This window comes from Ischnura elegans, chromosome X (assembly GCF_921293095.1).
Source record: "Ischnura elegans chromosome X, ioIscEleg1.1, whole genome shotgun sequence".
In the NCBI taxonomy this organism is placed as follows: domain Eukaryota; kingdom Metazoa; phylum Arthropoda; class Insecta; order Odonata; family Coenagrionidae; genus Ischnura; species Ischnura elegans.
In genome coordinates, this window is record NC_060259.1 from 115,152,839 (window position 1) to 115,174,982 (window position 22,144).

Genomic DNA, 22,144 nt, shown 5'->3' on the forward strand with positions numbered 1-22,144 from the left:
TCTCTCTGGATTAGCGTGAAGAAAGCCAGGCTCTGATGGCAAATGAGCCACTTAGATAGGCGTATTTATGGCAATTCAACTTCAAAAAACTGAAATTTTGAAAATCTAGAGAAAACCTTCTGTTCTTTAGATCATTGTGTTAGTTTAATTTTTGAATTATCAATCAACTACTGTATAAATGTGCATTCTTACCCTCAGTGTTGAATTAATTTATATTTTAGTATACAATTTGTACAAATTCCTCATAACATAAAAAATGATAATTACCTCATTGTCAACAGTATATTTGCGGCTACTACTTAAGGGTTATGGATGGTTACTCTAGATCACCATTGCTGGTTTTTTAATTTAGGTACTAATCATGACATAATAATTAGACTTCATACATTGTTATTGCACCGTAGGCATAAATTTATGTTTTAATTTATTTCTCAGCATCATTCTGTATGATTATCTCACAAACATCTCTCTTGTGAGGTTTTGTTGGTTTTATTGGCACTGATGTTTTTCAGTCAATAATTGAAGTTGACAACTTAAATCCCATGGAAAATAAATTAATTAATAGTTGGGGGTGTAACTTGGTAGAAATCCTTTTTAGTACGAGTCGAAGGAATAAAAACTTGGCTTTTTCCACATGGTGATTTATTATGACTGACCATGGTTTCGTTACAGCATAGCATTATCAATGTGAGGAGTTCAGGTAAATTGAGAAGCATATGTAGTGTAAAAAAAATGGAGTGGGGAATTTTCGGGTGCTGTTGGTTGGGGGAGGTGGCGATTGGACCTGGTGTTTGGGTAGGCGTCACGGTGGGTGGTGTGGGTGGATGAGTAAGTGGAGGAGGGGGAGTGAGAAGGGTAAAGGTGGTTATTAATTAGGTATGAATCCTTTTTGCTTAAAATTTTCAGCTCTTCCAGGTCATGTAATCTGCGTCCTTTTTTCTCAAAGTACAGAATGGTTGGGATGAAGTCACTGGTGTGGCCCACATCTAAAAGGTGTTCGGTGAACTGCGGTTATCTTTTCCCTGTCGATGATGCATCTTGTGCTTGGCTGCTCTAGTGGAAAAATCCAATTCAATGTGGAAATTGAGAAAGAAGGCATACTAAATTACCTGGACCTGTCAATAAGAATCAAAAAAGAAAGTTCAACTTTTCCATCTCTAGGAAACAGGGTTTATCCGACACCATCACCCACGAGCACTCCAGACACCACATCCAACAGAAAAAGGGCAGCACTCAAATCGCTGCAACATAGGGTATTCCTCATTCCTATATTTATATGGTGAATGGCGACATGGGCTACAACAGTGACTTCATCCTAACCATTCTGCACTTCCCAAAATACAATACCTTCGAAAGAATTCCATATTGTTAAGTCATTAGGGGTGTGTCATATTCTCAAAAAGGGCATGGAAATTCAGTGAGCTTGTTTCTACCTTGTTGACTGGAAAATAGTAGGTAGGTTTATGACCACTTTTACTGTTTAAATTTCCCCGGGATGGTGGCAGAGAAATAGCATCGCTTGGTTTCGCTAGATTGGGCCTCCTTTGCTTCCATAGCACTGGAGTGTTTTATCCCTCTTTCCCTCCCTTCCAACCCTTTCCCATTCCTGGAGGCGTCGGCGGGCTCCGATCGCGACGGCGTCTCCATCCTTTTTCCTTCCTTTCTTCCCCCTCCCCGGGTGCGCGGGCGTATAAGCTTCGTGCTTGGTTCCTGGCCCCGGTGCGTTGTAACCCTGGTGAGGGTTCGCCCAGAACCCTCGAAGTCTCTCTCTACTGTTTAAATTTTCTGTGCTAATTTCTCAGTGCACTTGCATAATTGGTGGCGTTGCTTCCCGGACTACATATTCCAAGCTCTTGTGAAGGAGAACAACTGTGATTCGATTATCATTTTTTAATAATAACATACAGTGTAACGCTATCAATTATTAAGTTCACAAACCTCTATTTACTAGAGATGGGTCGAATAGCAGATTTCTCGAACTCTAATATCGAATTCGAATATTAAATCATTGCTTGAATATTCGAATGCCTCTAATTTCGAATACCTCGAATACTAAATGATGAATGCTGGAATGTTTCACTCGGTTGCCTATGCAGCAGGAAACACAAGATTTTGGGGAGTAATTTCGATTTCCTTTAAAGGATTTGAACAGGTTTAGCTGATTAATGGAATATTTTAATTTTATGGAAACAATTGGGCATATAATTAATTCAACTAGCATCGCTTTACCCCCACTCCTGCTGCCAAGTGCCAGCTGCCAATCTGAGGCATTTTGTAAAATACGAGCTCTTCTCCACCGGATTTTCTTCAATTATTTTCAGTCCATCTTTGGGAGTTCTCACGAGATAAGAAGATGAATTGGAATTGCTATCAGGGAGGAACCAAATATCCTGAGAAAATATCCCTTCGTCTGGGGCTGTAACAATGAAGATTTATAGCACCACTCATAAATTGTAACTTGATACATATATGTTTTCGGAAAAAAATACCGCATCAACTTCCGAGAAGCACTGCTGCTCATATCGAGTCTCGCCAGAATGCCAAGTCTCCGTCCTATTTTGACATTATTTCCTCGCATAAAATGCTTAAATAAAGTCAGAAATGCATCGCGTTTGGTCTTGTTCTTTTTTAAATTACGCGCACATTACTAATATTTCAATCCAACAAAGGTGTAATATCAATTGCCGAAAGTCATTATTAGACACCTTTTGGGGTAATAGGTGATTCATGCAGCAGTTGACCTCCAGAAACTGGAAACTTAGAAGCAGGTAGGCTGAAATAGGTCAGCGGGTGAGAGAGGGGTTGGGGCCCGAAACACATTTCTTTTGTTCTCGTGTAACTTGATATATTTTTCAAAGCTAAGGTCTTCGTAATATGATCCCTGCGCGAGCTGGGACATTTTTTTATTTCGGAGAAGAGGAAAGCCTCAGAGGGGGGCTAGTGCTGAATGGGGGATAGCGGATCTTGGGAAATGCGCTAATGTAAGTATCCCACGGTACTCATGCAGCAGTTGACCTCCAGAAATGGGGAACTTCGAAGCAGGTAGGCAGAAAAAGGTCAGTGGGTTAGAAAAGGGGGGCGTGAGACACGTCTTTATTGTTCTCGTGTAACTTGATATATTTTTCGAAGCTAAGGTCTTCGTAATATGATCCCTGCGCGAGCTGAAACCTTTTTTTATTTCGGAGAAGAGGAAAGCCTCAGAGGGGGGCTAGTGCTGAATGGAGGGGAATAGCGGATCGTGGGAAATGCGCCAATGTTAACTATCCCACGGCACTGAGTTTCTCCCTATGGTAGTTTCATCTCCTGGAAAAGATTCAAACTAAGTGCCTGTGCTTATTAGCCATAAATGACACATGATAAACACTTTGTCTCATTTATACGAAACCTGCACGAGCTGGGGCCTTTTCTTTTATTTCGAAGAGGAGGAAAGCGTCGTAGGAGGGGCCGAGGGCTGATAGATGGAGGGGGAAGCGGATTTTGGGAATTGTGCCACGTAGTTACTATCCCATGGAAGTGAGGTTTTCCTGGTGGGGGAAACCGGGGATTTTCGGATTTTTTCACCCGAATCAATTTAGGTGCCCCATGTCGAACTCTTTTCACCGCTCTAACCCGCGAATTTGATGTAGTACGTCAACTTGCCTAAAATGGCGCTGCATGCACTAAAAGACTAGAGTTCTCTACATTTTTCCGAGTCGGCTACAAACGACTACGTGCGACAGTGTACGACGCGAAATTCAAAGTATTCGAGGTATTCGAGGCGGTACTTTTTGTATAACTATTCGAGACCTCGAATATCGAATACTTCCTAGTATTCGAGTATTTGCGGATACTATTCGCACATCTCTACTATTTACACCTCTCATTTTATGCATGAGAGCAATCAGTAAGTGACCAAATTGATTAATTGCTTCCGGTATCTACATGAAAGAAATTATTGAAGTTTAAATTGGACATCAGATTTTCCTTAACCTAAATCAATTCAGCTACACATTTGCAGCAATTTTATATGTTCCAATGTAAATCTTGGGGAACTATTATTGGACATATTGAGCAAAGCATTGCAATACTGAATTGAAAACAAACAACTTTTTTCTCAGAGGTTCCTAGGTGGCTCAAAAATACTTTCATTCTGCTTTGAGGAACTGCAGAATTTTCCCTTGAACGGGGAAGAAGCACAGGGCACTGAGTAAACCTATGTTGAGTGCTAAAAGTCGTTACAAACTGAAGGTAGGGACTAAGTAAACAGCAGAAAATGCAAACAGGCTTCCAAATAACATAAGTTCCATGTTAATGATGAAATATTTTTAAAAATATGTGTGTGAGGCACATTTTGGAAATTTAAAGGCAAGCCTTAATTGTTTGCTCAATGTTTCTGATGAAATACATACCCAGACGCCCAAAATTTCCCGATTGAAAACCACTGAGTTTGGGTGACTCGATATTCTGCCTTCACTCAGCTCTGTGGAACTCCCAGGGAATTGTATTTTGAAATGAGGGAGGAAGAGTAGCACGTGACACATCGCCCATGCAGCTAATGTTAGGAGCCTTGAAGCAATGCTGGATGATGTGGAAAAAATATTCAAAATCACTCCACAGTCAACTGCCCTTATGGCTGTGCAAGATAGGAGTTGAATTTCAGGAAATATATAAGCATGTAAGAATTCAGCTGCCATCCAACATCCTCTCGACCTCATTTTGCAAAGTTTAAGATCAGAAAAATGACCACAGAGTGTGTGCAGCATCATATATTCCGTCACTTAGATTTGATCTGTGGAATCCCGAATTTGTTGCATGATACTTGACCCACTATGCCACTGATGGAAAGGTTGTGCTCTAAGGCAGTCTCAATGCCCAATATGTCATTGCTGTGTCTGCTCATGTCCCGACGAGAGTGAACTCCATTCTAGGTGAGCCGTGGGCGAAGCATACTTGGGAGAATATGGGGAAGATTGCATATCTGGATCTTTTGTGTGTTGTCATAATGCGACAGATATGATTATTTCCCTGGTATAAAAGACATGCAGCTTTTAAAATTCCTGGTTGTATGAGAGTATTGTGAGGGCAAAATTTTGGACGACAGGTAGTTCCTTAACTGGCCACTTTCAGGTGCCAATGAGCTGTGCGTTAATTTTTGTCTGCCACTGTACTTCAATGTCTTTTTGTGCTAAATTTGCATTTATCAAGGGTAATTGGCTTTAAATCCTAATTTCAGCTAATTTCAAATAGTTGGATTTATATGAGGAAATTATTACATGCTCAATTATGAGCAATTTCTTGATGTCTCACTGGAAATATCATTTCTAGGAATCACTTGAAACCTATGCACAATTTGTAATTATTATTATTATTATTATTATTATCTTCATTGTTATTTTTTGCGGAAGTTGTTCAATTTATTCATTGTGTATCATAAACCCAAACAAATTCTGGAATGTAGTTGTATAAAAGGATATTCTCTAATAACCCCCATGTTGTTCTAAGTCATAATCAAGCCTAGTTTTAGTTACGACATTAATTTAGTGTTAAATGTGCTCGTTATTGAGCTATATCTTTTAGTGGATGAATGATATGAAATGCTAAATCTGTATTTTCCTCTTCAGCTGACATCAGTGGTTCAAGGGAATCCTTAGCTACTCGTGATTCAGGTGAACTTTTAATAAATTTTTCAATGCTTACGTAATTGACTTTCCATTTGAATGGTTAATTGTGATAATTAGTTGTGATTTTTTGTTATGTAGCACTATGAGTAGCATGCCTGTTCTAATGCTAGAAATTTTATTTTGCGTAGTGGCTTATCAAATTGTCAATGCAGTGATCAAAATCACTCCCTACTGGCACAAATTCTCAGCCGAACTTATAAAACTTCTTTGAATGTGGGTGAGGCCATCAGGTGACTTTTGGCTCAAAAGATTATATTTTGACCTAGGCTGTTCTAGAAGTAGCTGCTGAACTGGCACTTAAGTAGCATACCAACCTACATCATATCTTCTAGAATGATGGCCCCTCAACATGTGGACACTTGCACCTAATAATTGATGGTCAGTAGCGTGGCTGGTGCTTACTCGGCTGTAACATAATTTTTTGTACCAAAATATTTAATCTTGCAATACCTGTTTAGCTTTGATTGAATGCATTATTCAATGGAGCATTTAATGTGCTGTTTAATTTACTTTAGTCTTTAACAAAGCAATCCTGAACCTCAATGGTTGTTCTTAATTAGTTGAAATGTTGGAGACCCAATTGTAATGACTTACTAAATTTATTTGTCTTATCTAGTTTAGTAATATGGAGTATGTATTGAACTTATCAAGGCTTTTAGATGCTCATGCAGCATCAAATGAAAATTTTTGTGCCATGATAGCAGATTATTTTACACTGGTAGCACTTATAAATTGGCTACACTGTTGATTTTGGTTAGTATTTTGAGCTGTGTGGTTTGAGTGTTAGTAATCCTTTATCAGCTTCCTTTTTTTACTTATATGAGAAGCTGCCATTTTGGTATTGAATTCTTTGTCATTATATTTACTACCGCTAGTGAGATTGGTGCTATTAAATTTCTTATGCCTTTTTAAGAATTGCACTAAGCTTGGTTTGAACCTTTTAATTTCATGTTATGTGTTTATATCTTAAAAATGAAATTCCAGTGTTTGGGTTTAGAGTTATTATGATATGGCTACATTTTAGTGCATTAATTTAGTATGTTAATATGCAATATGATACTCTTTGAAATGTTCAATTATATTCGTATGCATTCTTCTTCCTTATGGGTATTTCCTTTTGATATGTTAATGAAGGCAAACATGTTGCAAATCTGAGCATGAATCTGTTCATTTATCATGGCATATACAGTGCAACCTCGATAAAACGAGACCCGATGGTGCTCCAATAAATACTCGCTATAGCAAATTGTTGTTTTACTGGAGGTGAAGCAAATAATAGCCAATATGCCTGATGCAAACAGTTATACAAGAACAGGAGTGGTGCGGCGACAGATTAATTTATATCCGATAAACGTAAGCATAAATCCAGACGAAAGGCGATGTTTTTTTGCATCACCAAATTTCCTTACTCAAACAAAGACTAACTATTCAAACAATTTATAAGCGCCGCACTGAATAAAAATCATGCAAAGCATTGTTTTGTCAATCATTATGTCAATGCACAACCGACGAAGCCATTTTTCTATGCACTTAATTAGTGCATTTACGTAATCATACTATTATTTTGGTATTTTCCGCTGAAAATTCAAAAATTAACTTATAAAACTGTATCGCTGTTACTTAATGCCTCAAATGTTTCCATTGGTGTATGTTTATTGTTCCTGTACGATAAGCGGCGGTTAAGTGAAATAACGTATTGCATTTGTTTCTTCAGTCGAAAACGGTGGAAGGTTGTATAACGTTCCTGCCTTGGAGTCCTTTCTGCCACGACTTCGGGTTTACACCGCAGGCATCACCAGCAATTATGACGGGAGATAACGCTTTGGTGCTTTGCATTAGTATAATCAACCTTCCGCACTCTTGAAATTCTCAATTCGCAATCTATCCCTGAAATACTCTGCTTTAGGCTTAGGCGTAGCCCCTTTCTCGGAAGTGCCCCCAGATTGGAGTGGGCAAAACCACCCGAACAAAGCTCCTTCTAACTCTACATAGTCTGCATTCCTTGGGCGCTTTTGTTTTTTTTTAATTGTGAAGAGCGAATAGGAAGATAAATTTATTTTGACACTCTCATATTACTCTTTTATTTTTATTTTCTTGCTTAGACGTGTTTGGTGTTTTTTGGCCACTGGGTCTACCTTCAAATGCTTTCTATTTACGCAACTCACGGACATGTGGGTATGCTGTTGACTGCTTTCTGCTGCCCGAGGAACAAAAGAAGATCAAGCATTGGTGAATGTTAATGCCACAATATTTTCACCAAAATGAACTACTTATTTATCGAACGACAGTTTAGTACATGAATTTGAGACTGAGCACTCCATGTTAACTTCATTTCTCACTGATCGCAAGAAATTACAGAGATATGGGACTCTTGGTGAAGGTTTTCCGGCGATGGAAACTCTTGCTATGGCGAGTGCCAACACCAAAAGGGCCTCGTAAAAACGAATTTTTTTACATGCTTATTATAGGGTCAATTGAGGGTGCCTCGGCTATCTCTCGTAATGGCGCGGGTCTCGCAATAGCCCATACTCGCTTTAACGAGGTTCCACTGTATAATGTGATAATATTTTGTGATTCATGGCCTTTGAGAAGAGTAAGATGATGAGGAGAGACTGTCAATGTATCAATCAGTATGACTAACCCTATCTCTACTCTAGGTGAATATGGCGTCATATTTTAATGACAGCAACATTAGGTTTTGCATCGATATTTTATCGCATCATATTTGCAGGTCAAATGGACTCAGCTGAACCATTTCCAGTGAAGGAAAAACTGTTTTTAATTACGTTTTTTGTTGAAGTTAACTAAAAATAATTAGAGTCATCCCACCAATATCCGTGCCATAAAAGAGAGGGTTAATGTATGTAACTTCAAATTTATTTAATTTTGAGGCAAAATTTGGAACATCACTGTGATAATGTGTGGTGTTTGAACATATGGAAAAGAAGAGAAAATTACCAAAATTTAAAACCTCAAGGCTTTGGACCTCTAACAGCAGTTTTTATACATTTCCCTCATTTTTCTCCAGCAATTGTGTAATTAAAGTGAAGTCTAGAAAAAGCGACACCAAAAGATTTTTGGCAATTATAAATTAATTTTAGAAGCACAAGAGATACCTTCCTATGAATTGGGTAACATAAGAATAGACATTTTCTCCCCATGTATCCAAAGCATTCTCCGAATATGCATACATGGGTATTCAAAAGTTGCAAAGAAAACTGTAACATAATTTAGCCTGAAAAATGCATTTTTATCCTGCCATCTGTTAGTTAAATTACCGTTATGAGTGAATACTAAAATTATTAACATTATCTGAAATTTTGAAAGAACATTAAAAATTACTCATATTTATTTTAGCTTGCATGCATTGGAATTAGTGTTTACTGTAGGAGTGGCAAAGGAGTTTATGGAAGAGGATATGCGCTCATGATTAGTAGTTTCATGATGGCGGAAAGTGTTCAAAATCATTTTTTATTGTTCAAAAAAGCATGTATTATTGAATTAGAATTGGGCAGGTACTTTCGATGTATGATCCGTTTTAACAGTTTTTTTCTTCAATTGATGACGGAAAACTTGGTGATTCCTCTTGAGTTCTTTTCGTGCATTCTATCCCAATTAAGTGACTGTCCTTATATTCAGGGGCCCAAATAACTGAAGTGTCTGGTATATCATATCAGCTCATTCCCATGGGCTCTGTGTTATTTATTAAATTAAATTTTCACGACAATATCGATTAAGCAACTCACCATCAGGGTCCTTCTAAAGCATCTGGGGAAAAATCATACCTCTCTCTTGGAGTGGTCTTCCATGTCTCTGGAAACAGTTAACCTAGACCACAGCATGAAATTCTCCCCTCCCAGATCTACTTGAACCCTGAGAAATTCTTCATATCCCTTTTCTCTCATTTCTTCCCAGTTCTAACACCTTCAGAATACACAGAGTAAAAGAGTCCCTTTACTTTGTGATCTACTCTAAATTCTATGCCAAGAATTCTGAAATATAAAGAAAACAATTCTCAAGGTTTAAGGTTTTGGAAATGTGAAGCTGTCCCTTATACGAAAACAAATTGTAAATTATTAGGATACATTTTATTCTACTGACCCATTTTTCAACAATTTTTTTCCTTAATAACAGTGATAATGGCTATAATTTGCCAAATACTGTGTTAAGTTGAGCCAAATTTACATTCAAAAATTTACTAGTCATTTTCGTCATTATTCTGTATTGAAAAAACCTATGAAGGAACAAATTTTCTGATGAGGGTGTTAGAGTATATATCCATGTTTATGATGTGACTTAAACCCTTTAACCCTGAGAGTGCTGGAGTGTTTTTATATGTTTTGCTGCGACTGACTGTGAAATTTAGCCAAAATTTTAATTGATCCCTGGATATCTTGCACTTGGGCACTTTACCTTACCATAAGGACCGCTAAGGAGCTTAACACTACCAGACCAGCCCTGGTGGTAGGGGGTGCATCCTTCACAGGGGGTCTCTTCTGCACTGGCTGGCAAATTGTGAACTCCCGCAGCCCAAGGGTTATAATTAAATGTATGATGTTAAATTAAAAATTTTCAGAATCACAAGAAATCTCTAGCCTTCGGAAATAAGTTTTCTTCATTGTGAAAGATATCTAGGATGGCTCAACTGTAATAATAATACTTTTCTGCTATTACTTTTGATTTGTGGAGTTGCTCTTGATAGTTGGAAAACAAAATTTAATCCGAGCATTAAATGGCTCACTTCCTTCCTTTTAAATGTTAAGTAGCAACCAACAAGAAAGCTTGAATGAAATCTAGCACTTGTCAATGTTAGTTCAGAGATGTCAACAGAATAATTAATATTTCCTATGAAAGGTTGCATAATCACTCAACTATTTGATAGTAGTTTATTCACCATTCCTATGAAATATAAAGCCATAGGACAGAGTGGGAGGCCTCTTTTTCAGAATAATGGCTAGTGTTTGGTTAGGATTCAATGTGAATCTGTTCGGAACTTATTTAGGCTGCAATGATTTAAATGTATAGAAGTACATATGCACAAGCATGGTTTGGTAAGCTTTCTCACTTTTTAACACATGCACTTCTGTGTTGCTTTGGCATTAGACCCAATGAAAAAGTTGGTGCAAAGTGGACTTCCTTTGAGATTATTCACATTTTGTTTCATCATTTAGCTTAGATCTTGCATGATACATTTTAGTGTTCATTTAGGTGTAGATACACTTGTATTAGTCCATTTTTTTCAATTTTGCCTTTATTTTGTTCTGGTAGTTATTATTTTATGGCTTAATGTTAATTATTGATGGGGCAATTGTCTCCTGTGCATGAAAAGCAATGGTTTTAATATCTTGTATTACCACTTAGTATTTTTGTCTCCATATTTACCATTGTCTTTTGTTTGATTGTGCCTTTGTGATGAATTGAGATGTTAATCTCATTCTGAAAATTCAGGGTTCATTCAAATGTTCTTAAGTGAGAGAAATACTTAATTCTGCCCAAATAGCACCGTATAAGCGCGTGTAAGAGGCACACCTTTTTTCCCAGAAAATGCAGCCGAAAATGAGGGTGCGCCTCTTACACAAACTTCTTGTCTTCCCCCCTCCCCTTCACCGGTTGCAAGTCCAAGGGGAACTGAGTGGCCTTGGTTTTCAGTGTGAGTCAGTCATCTGAAACCCTAGGTCGAAAACAAGCGGCAGGCAGGGGAGTTTCTCCCTTAGTGACGTATTTTTAAAATGCTCCTGTTTGCTTTTCTTGTAAGCATTGCGCCATCGCTTCGGTACGCCAGAGGTGAACATGGAAAAGATCGCACGGGGTTTTTCGCTCCGAAGGGTGCGCTAAATTTACTGCCACGAGTGGGCATCCCACGGCATTTATACTGCATATAGTAATCGCTTATCAAACGTAGAGAAACACGTAGTTTTGAAGGACATACCTGGTTAATAGTCAACACCTGTCTTGCCGGCAATTTCCATTACGCTGAGGACCTGATTTTTCAAAAATCATCTTAAGACTCTAATATGAGGATTATTGCAACTGAAAATTATATTGGTGTCAAAACCTGCAGTATAAAAAATTCGAAAGAGTGTGTTCATTGTTGAACTAAATGGTGGATAGAAGAAATCGGAAATGATTATTAGTGAAGAGTGCTGAAGGAGAGGTCGAGGGGAAGGAGCGTGCTCCCTCCCCTCCGTATTTCAAGCAACGAGGCTATGAGCGAAGGAGTAAGGGAAGAACACGTCCGATCTTGCATGTGACGTCGTTGCCTTCAAAGCGAAGGGGCGAAAGCCCAGCAATGTGATATACGCAGTTTGCGTTGACTGAAGTTTCCAGTCTGTCTCCTCTTGTTTGAATGTGCTCATGCTACGCGTGTTTCTTCCAAAATTGTGCTGTTTGGACAACGTTGAATATTAGTAGCCTTGTTTTAACTATAAATCTTTGTGCCAATCAATTAGAGCTTAAAAAACTTAAATGCTGCCTGATATACGTCGCGTTAGATCTAATTCTTTTTAGAACCTCGTGCGTGTCATACAATTGCTGAAAGATATCGAGATATCTTCGAGCTCAGTAGGTGACTCACCTGGCATTTGGCCTCCAGAAACAAGGAGAATTGAGCCTGGTAGACCAAAAAAGGTTAGTTGGTGAGATGGGGTAGGGATGAAACACGTTTCCATTGTTCCCCTGTAACTTGATATTTTCCAATTTTCCTGTGGGGTCTCGGGAAGGAAAAAAACGGCAGAGGCATTGGCTGATGGAGGGCCGAGTGTGGTTCCGTTAAATGTACGACGTGGTTATTATCTTACGGTGCTGATATTGCCCCGATAGTTGTCTTAATCTCTTGAGAAGGTTCAAGTTGCCTGTAGTGTTTTGCCTTAAAATTTTCCACGGCTGCAATAGGAGGGAACACTCAAAATTAGAAATTGGATTTCGTTACTTTTAACCAAAAAGATATGAATGAAAAACACATACGCCAAATTTCAGAGCTCAAATTCAATTTTTAACCGAGATAAGTAGCTTTAAAAGTCCGCTAGGAGCTTTGGCCACGCCCACGACGCGAAACATTTCTATTGGCTGACGCCGTGTGACGTGTGAACCTCATGAATGCCGCGGGAGTAACGCTTGAAGAAGCCGTAAACACATTGGGTTCGTGGAAATAGTGGCCAAAATTTTATCATCACGGTGAAAAAAAACGTTAATTTTGTTCTGGCTGGTTATCGAAATGTACTGACATTATCAACCGAGGCTCGATGAACAATTTTTTTGTCTTAAAACGAATCTTTTCATTGAAATGAAACTTCTTAAGATGAAATGTTTACAGTTTTGATAGATACAGTAATCATGGCAATTATAGTGGATGCTTTAATTTGTGGACATACTATCGTAAAATCCTTTACTTATGATTGGTTTTTGGTTTCCGGTTGTAAATTATGAAATAAATTAAAAAATGTGCTATAGTTATAGCCGTTTACATGCTCTCTGAAGTGAGGAAGTTCGGGGTTCTCTCCTTTTCTTTTAGGATTAGCATTCAAATTTTGTTGGAACAGCATTTTTAAAGCAGAGGCCTCGCTTTGGTCAACTGTGCTCATGATAATTCTTCAAGTCAGTTTCGTACTATAAAAAAATGGTAAGCAGCTGTCATCAAAATCATAGAGGAACGCTGAGATGGGGATTTTTACGTGAAAATATCCGTTAGTTTCCTTATATTTACATCTGAGTTACACATACAGTCACTTTTAAAAGTTTTAGAACAAATTTTGTGGCACCACTTATGCTTCTAAAGAAAAGTTAGTATCCTATACTACTTTCGTAGTTTTCTGCTGTGCTCCATTAACATTCCGCTTGTGAGTGAATATATATATGCACTCAAAGGGATGATTTTATACTGAAAATTTATCATTCCGCTTCTATTTATACAAAATGTAATGATTATATCCTATGCATTTACTGCATACTTGAACCGGTTTTCACCCTTACTTTTTATAATACTTGTTTTTTTTTTATGTTACCGAGGCGGCCAAGTGGCCATCGATTTGAACTGTGCTAGTAAAGGTTGAGGAATCGGGACTGTCTTCCATATTTTTTTCCGATTTTTCTCTCGTATTCTTCTTATTTACAGGTTTTTTGTATTCGTAATTTCGCTGTCATTGCTAATTCGTTTTCATTGAAGCTAATGAAAATTTTTTAAATGAAGAAAAAAATGGTGGATACGACCATGACGTTGGCATTATAGTTTGAAGTCTATCGAGAGGAGTCACACATTACATTGTATAATTTGAAACTTATTCTTTTTCGATTGATGATAGTTCAAACTATTTGCTAGTATTCATTCAGTACGCATTCGCCTTTGGTTTCTCTGTTTTGCTGTAAGATTATAGAAGTTAAAAAAGAAAGAAAAGTTATTATTTACCATTTGTGCTTCTATTTATAAACCTGGCGGCACCGTGACTCAAATGTGCTTATTTCTGCTTGTTGTGAGTAATACGATATCGTAGTATTTCCTGGAGTACACATTTGTGATTATGATGTATTAATTTGTACAATTTGACACATCACCAGGTGAGCGTCAAAGACCCTTATTTCCGTTACATCAGTAGTTGGCTTTTAATGCGCAAGATAGAAACAAAGAGTGAAAACCGGGGTAAATAGGTATGTAGTAAATGCACACGAAATAATCATTAAATTCAACATAAATTTAAACATAATGATATATTTGCAATTAAAAAGTAAAATTTCCCGTTGAGCATGTATGTATTTAAGCACATACGAACTTTTGCGATGTGTGGCCAAAGACAACAAAAGGAGTAATGGAAACTAAATCCTTTGAGAAGCAGAAGAGACTTGCATTAAAATGGCTCTCACAAATTCTATAACAGCCCATCTCGGAAGGAATACGCTGTCGTATCACCGCCTACCTCGATCTGGGTCGTTTGGCACAACAAAGAAATACTTTTCTTGTGTTTGACGAGAGGTATATTCACATTAGGCACACAATAGTACACGCAAGATTTCCCCCCACTCATTTAAAATTCTCCGTTTCATCTACCATTTATTTATACTCGAAATAACGCCTACGATAATGCACTCCTTATGCAAGCAATACAGGCATCATGAGGTTCACACGTCATCAACATGGCGTCGTCCGAGAAATACGTTTTTGGCGCGGAATTCAAGTTGAAATTTCAAACTCTTCTAGGGGCGAAATTATTCAGCGCTCAGAAGTAAAATTTGGTGAGAGGCTTTCTTACACCCATTACTTTATAAATCAAGCATAATATTTGGTAGTGTAATCCCTTCTATTCTATTGCAATACTCCTGCGAGAGCTTTTCAACAAAATTGTTGTAGGACAAGCATCGTAGAGCAACGGCGTATGCGAAGAGAGGATCGGAACTCTTTCTACTCCCTCTTATGCCTCTATTACCACCGCAGTCATCAAAATTTCCTCTTTCAATTAGTATTGAAAGAGGAAATTTTGATAACTGTCGAAATGCCAAGCATACATCTGCAACAGCGCACGATAGGATAAAAAAATGCCACAATTTTTTTTCTTTATAGCTTCGTGCTCAAAATAAGGGTGCGCCTCTTACACACGCTTATACGGTAATTTCTCTCTACCCTTAATTAAGGAAGGGGTGGCTAGTTTTGTCACTCTACCTCATAATTTGTCAAAGGGGAGGCTGTTTGAAAAATGATCCTTAGAAAGTGAAGTCTGTAAAGTAGAAATAAATACTGGATGGCTGTATTTTGGCAGCTTGGTGGCCATTGAGAAGAATCAAAATGATTCTACATAATATCCCACTAGCTGCCTAAAAAGGCATATGGCGGGGGTGTTAGGACACAAGCCATCTACATATTAAAAGCAAATGCTCTTGCAAAATTACAACTTACCATGTATTAAAGTCCTTTATGGTTCGGGGGAAAAATGAATTTGCATATCTGTTGGGCAAAATTTCTCTCTCAATTTATCGCCTATGTCAGACATGGAAATATAAAGATGATGGCTCTAAGATGATGTCCTCTGTGTCACTCCTTAAGATATCTATTCTCCATTTGTCAAGCAATCTAAGCCTAGCACACAGCCTAATTTGCTTAACATCTGGGTAACGCTGTCTGCTCACCCATAGCAGTTTTTGACGAATCACTAAGCTTTCCTTTGAATTTTATTCAGTTCACGAATTAAGTATTTCTGCACCGGATCCCATATGCTCGCTGCACATTCAAGGTGTGGTTGGACGAATGCGAAATAGCACCTTTCTTTTACTTTCTCAACTGAAAATCTTCCCACAATGCACATGACGAATCCCAACTTCTTCAGGGCTATGCCTCAAATATTCCTTATTTGTAGAGGTCCGTGAAAGTGGTTTTATTTTTTGCTAAAATTCGTTTTAAAACCATGTGATTTCGGTGTTATAGAAAATCTTGGTGGTGCTATTATAATGCTACAATTTTCCCACGTTTATAGGCATTTTAACCTTTTTTACGGTATACGTTTCATGAATACTTATTCTTATATTAAGCATTTTACATAACATTTAACACAATTTCGATTGTACAAAATTTCTGATAAAACTAAATGAAAGATATGGTTCAAGTTATATTGGTTCAAAGTATATGAATGGTTCAAGTATGTAGTCTTGGTGAATACAATTGGCAAACGGCAAAGTCCCACCACCTCATACGTGCTTACTTCGAGAGCCATTCCAGAATTTTTGGATTGTCAAGTTTCTCTAAACTAAATAAAGCCTTTAGAAATGCTTCAGTAGTAGCAACAACAAGATCCTCCTTTGCTTTCTTTGACTGAGTGACTGTGTGTTCAAATGATAGCTGTGGTTTTGCGGGTCCCCTTTCTTTCGCACGTTTATGTGTATTGCTACTGATGTGCTTTAACAAAGTGTTACATCTTTCAAATTAAAATCTTTTATCACAAACTTTGCACAGTAACACTCTGTCTTTTACATAAAATCCTTCTCAGCTGGATTTACTTGCCCTGGTATGAACATTATCACTAGCTTTTGGCATTTTAAAATTCCTATCCTTCGTTCGATATTTAAAGCTGGATCTACGATAAAAAAAGTCCAACCGCAAAACACAGCCTGTCACGATGGTGTTTTCAAACTGAGTGCTGGGAAGCTACGGTATAACCACAGTACTGTATAACTCACAAATTGGCCGAAATGTTTCATGTCGTGGGTTCCCTTTCGATACCCCTCACCCAGGTGTTGAGGGAAGGTAGGGCAGCAGCTAGATACAGCAAAATCGCTTAGTTTTGATTACAGCGGTTGCCAATCGGTCAGGAAAGGCAGTGAAAGAAGCACACTTAACAAAACATAATCGGATTCAAAGGACTTGAAAAATTATTTCCTATTTATCGATCCTGAAACATCTAGAATGAGACGCTTTCTCACCTGAAGAATTAGATAATAGATTTGGCCAATGTCGAAATGATTTTTTTTTTGCATTGTAGCTCAGTGGAGAGCCGAATATCCAACGATCAGTCCGCTAATAAGAAGAACCCCCTCTCCTCTTATCCTTTCTGTGCCTTCCTTCCCTTCCTCCACTGCTAGTGCTTCGTGCTTTCAAATAACCATACGTTTCTATGGATGTCTTTAAACGAATCGAATCGCGCAGTTGACAGCACGGCGCTGTTGACGGCCGCCGTGGTCACCACGGCACCCATTTCAATGCGGCCAGGCGGAACGCCGTCTAAGGCGTGAAATACAGGCAGTGCTACATTGAGGCCACTTTCTGACGAAACGACTTTTCGCCGGCCGCCGTTCACGTCACGACACCGTGAAATTCAGGCCGCTTTCAGATGAGACGACTCTCTGCCACACTGTGGGCCATGCGGTGAACGGTGGCCCGGTCCCAGCCTAGCCAGCAGTGTTTAAGTCTACGAAATTGTTACATCTTACCCGCACTCAAGGTTTTCCTGCAACAAGTTATCCAGTAACGCTGTCTAATGCGTCGCGGTGAGTCACCGGAATTACTGCTCGGCATTGACGTGTACCGGGCACGTGAGCTTGTATTTCCACTCTTCTGCGGCCCCGTTAAATTTCTTTGTGCACATTTTTTATTCATAATATCTAATTCTTCAGGTGAGAAAGCGCCTCATTCTAAATATTTCAGGATTGATACATGGGAATCGAAGAGAGAGGCTGTGATAAATTTAACGGCAAACTCTTGCGGAGAAATCACTACACTGCGAGACTAAACGAGCCAATTGACCTTTGGAATCGTAATGAGATAAAGGAAATGAACATCGGCAGCGTTAAACAATGAAGGCTTAGGCTTTAATAGATTATGACTCATTATATGTGATTTTTTTCGCATATCACCTAAAATCGCAAAAAATGCGAAAATTCATTTTTATTCGCCGATTTCGCGATATCGCGTCTCGCGAAATCCACGGACCTCTACTTAGTTGTATTCTCCACAAGAGGTTCAAAATTATCGTAACTTCCAGGTACTTCATCTTCATGTAAATACCATCCACAGCATAAACATAGTTATATTTGAACAAACTCCACAAGAATGTTCCACCATGCATTTGCTCAGATTAAGGTGAAGTCCCCACTCTTGACTCCACAAATGAACGTTGTTTAAATCCAATGTTAAAATTTCAAAGTCAGAGTGATCACTAATTTCACAATAGATAACAGCATCGTCAGCAAATAAATGTATTTTACTGCTAATTCTGGAGCGGAGGTCATGAATGTATATGATGAACAAAAGGGGACTGATCATGCTCCCTAGTGGGACAGCGGATGTCAATAGGGTAGTTTCCTTCATCAAAGAAAATGAAAGGCATTAATTGCGATTCATTACCCACCATTAGTGTATTCATAATATACAAATTATTTGGTTTTAGAAATACCGGTTTAGACGAATGGCAAGGGTCAATTTTATCCTCATTTGAAAAAGGCCAGATTGGCGCCCATGCGATGCCACTCCACGTGATGTCACAGGGACCTAGTTTCTTCACTGGAGGAAAGGTGTTTTACATAGTCTGAGGTTACCAATACATTCATGAGGCACAGAGCTCAGGGAAACATGTCTTAATAATCACCTATTAAAACTGGCTAAGGTCAGAAAGTTTTCTTCGTTTGTTAAGGAATTAATAATCCTTATTTAAGCCAAGCGCTACCAGCTAGCATGGTACTCAGCTACCTGCTAGCATCCTGCGTCGTATCAGCGCTCAGAGCCTTGCCCCTAGGTCACCTCACTTGCGGCAGCGGGAAGCAGAACGACATCACGCTGAGTTTTTCCCGGCATTCATACTTATCCGTCACGTTTTCGTGCACTTGAAAATTTCACTTTTCATTTAATCGCGAAAAATAGATATCGTCATATAAAAATCTGAAGCGTGAAATATGTTCTCCAGGAGTAATAATCTTTCTATTTAGACAATAAGAAAATAATAGGAAACCACCATATTTAACTACATCAGAGCTAATTCCATCAAGAATTACTTTTTGTTTATGATCACTCAGAAAGTCACAAATCCAGTTTACCATTGTTTTGTTTAATCCGCATGACTGTAATTTGGATGAGAGTTTCTTTTGAGGCACCATGTGAAAGGCTTTCTTATAATGAAGAAATAGTGTGTCAACTTATCTTTTTGATACACCAGATTAAAGAATATCGAAGAAAGAGCATGAGCTGTGTTTTGCATGATCTACCTTTTTAGAAGCCGTGCTGACAGCCATGGAGGAAGTTACAGCTGTCCAAGAAAGTCATGATATTGCTAACGACGATATGCGCGATCTTGCCTATAATCGATGTAAATGAAATTGGTCGATAGTTCTCTGGGTCATGACTGTTTCCCTTTTTGAATATCTGTGTAACGTTTGCAATTTTCCAGTCTAGTGGTTACTTTCCTTTGTCAACTTCTTGAATATCATATCTAAGAACTGTGCAAATCGATTGCGATATAGTAAGAGTGCGCGCATCATTTGAAAGCCGGAGAATGCATGTGCCCATGGGGAAATACAAGGCTTTACCAGGGCATTCTTGTAAAGCAGTAGCCTTTTTTCATTGCTATTAAATATGTCCCTTATTATGGAAATTAATCATTCTCACTTCAACTCATGGGCTCTGTTTTGATTGGACTGCTTTGAGAATAGGTATGACCCCCACAACTCTCTTCTAGTGACCGTTGCCTTTATTGTATTGTTGCTATGTCTGGAATGGCTGCATTGCAAAGTCTATCACATTGTTTAATGCCTCCAGTCACTACATTATTGATTTATTTTCAAAGTTTGTATTTGCTAAGGGCTGCTATTAATGCTTTACATAATGTGTATAATTTTGTCATGTTGAACCTACCCTTCTCGTCTCAGTGGGCTTTGCACTTCCTAGAAAGTAATGGATAAGTTGCATAACCTTGAAAGTCATGGACATTCCTTGCATTGCAGATAGAGATGATGAGATGTGGGTGAATAGTTACGGACTGCATGCCTTCACAACAGGACGTCGACATATTCCCTCATCTAAGTCAAGACCCAAGGGCAGTAGTCAGACACTCAAGGTAAGGTTCCTATTTTGCACCCAGCATTTGGAAAGTAGCTGTTGTGTTGATCTTGATGGAGTTTTATGCTTACACCACATTATAATTTAGCCTACTTTCACAATGTTTTTGACTTGTAGCATGTCTTACACTTTGATATTTTTGCTTGTGTGTTTTTATCTCATTCACATTATTTGGTATGTAGTTTTCTGAACAAAATAATTATTTTTATTTAAGCTATGGCAGTGTATGTGATTTTTTACTGAGAAAGGTCTGTTCATGCAATATGAAGGAATTCTAGCTATAGACATGCCTTCAAACTTTCATAAGTGTGTTTGCTTTTTATCATCTAGCAACCTGGAAAATTAAATTTGAAAGACTTTTCATTAGTAACCGATGCTATTGCTCGAATGAACGTTGGAGGAAAGGAAGGAATGGCTCAAAAATTAAGCAAACCTGGATTTGGACATGCTCCATTGGCTACACCAGAGAATGTGGATTTAGGTTCTGAGTATGCACAGGTGGGCTTTGATCATTCATTAATCCATGAAATGCATTTTTTGTCATTCTAGTGCAATGAATTGAGTCATTAACTGCATTTCTTCATAATTAGCCAGCTCTTTATCTGATATTATGCATGTAAAACACTGTTTGCATTTCCACTTTTACTGGTCTTGTTACATTATGTTTATTATGACTATCCTATCACAATTCGCCTATTAGCTGCTTTTTGGGAATGATTTGATGCTTGGGGGAAATATTAAGATGCTGTGTTGATGCAAGTTAGTCAGCCAACATCTAAATGTATGGAATGCCTCAGGCTAGAGTAACTTCTGCAGTGGAGGTGATTTCAAGCATACTTTCCTTATTGAATGAGATTAAATTCTATTTTCAGGTCAAGGATGCAGTTCCAGGTTCCTATCCAACGTATGATGGAGATTACAGTTACACCCTAGTCCAAGATGCTGTTAGCAATAGCAACAAGTCAAAACTAAGGCATCGTCGGGAAAAAGGCCGTCCTTGTGAGTTTCTTCCAAGGTTTTCTTAACTCTTAGTAATTTTTTTCTTCTACAAATAAGTTACACCTCATAAATGTTGAGTGTGTGGAGTATTTATCTGGTTTATGGAACCTGTTCGTATTTTTAATTAAAAAAATATTTAAATGCGATAGGCATTATAAATATGCTTATCCGTAGGGAAAAGTATTGAAATTTTCCAATAGTTATGGAAAAAGTTATAATTTGATGACTCATAAGTTTTAAGCGTGCCTCATAATGACCAGGGCAAAGGCACAAGTTCATATGAGTTGGACCCCCACAAGTGTGACTTGCAAGCATTTCTCAAACAAGAGTGGTGGATTCTAGAGTTACAAGTGCTTTCATGTCACAAGTCTTATTCTTACTAGGCAGCTGCCAAGTGATCTCAATAGAAATGACAGATCACAGGCAGCAAACGTGCATGATTGTGTGTGGAAATGGCATGTCCTTAGGGAAGGTTAAAAGTCCGCGAGTTCCTTAAATTTCAAACATTTTCTACTGCTATCTTCTTCCACATCCTACCACTATTGCCTCGGTAATTAAGGTACATATTTTTAATGAATTGATTCAAGTAATCTAGCCCGGAACGTTTGCAGTTTTCTTTTAATTATCTGAGGCAAGGTGCTGCAGGAGCTACAGGTTTGTAAGTTGACAAATCACAATTCTGATTTTTTTAATGGGTAACTTTTTTAAAGAATGTTTCTCAAGATAGAATGGTGGACTGGTAAAATGGTCATAAGTAAAAAATCAAAATACTAATGAAAATGGTAGGTGTTATTCAGATATTTAAGAAATTTTCTTAAGCTTTCAAAGTATATCAATAGTTTTTCATGTCATGTTGTATACTCCATACCAGTTATTATGTTGATAGATGTTGATCATGTATAAAAATATTTATCTAGGATATTAGAATCTGCCAATGTTTTGAGTTGCTTTTTATGAGGTTGAC

The 22,144-nt window shown here is 38.2% G+C and overlaps 1 protein-coding gene across 11 annotated transcripts in view; it reads left to right on the forward strand.

Annotated features, from left to right (window-relative positions):
• LOC124171709 (rho GTPase-activating protein 190) overlaps positions 1–22,144 on the forward strand; it is a 647,547-nt gene that overhangs the window by 382,881 nt on the left and 242,522 nt on the right. For 8 of the 11 annotated variants that reach the window (XM_046550973.1, XM_046550982.1, XM_046550981.1 and 5 more), the window contains 4 exons: positions 5,601–5,645; positions 20,067–20,179; positions 20,512–20,679; positions 21,054–21,180. In XM_046550973.1, coding sequence (XP_046406929.1) covers positions 5,601–5,645; positions 20,067–20,179; positions 20,512–20,679; positions 21,054–21,180 — 453 coding nt within the window. The remainder of the gene's footprint in view (positions 1–5,600; positions 5,646–20,066; positions 20,180–20,511; positions 20,680–21,053; positions 21,181–22,144) is intronic. The other 3 variants (XM_046550976.1, XM_046550980.1, XM_046550979.1) reach the window with 2 other exon arrangements.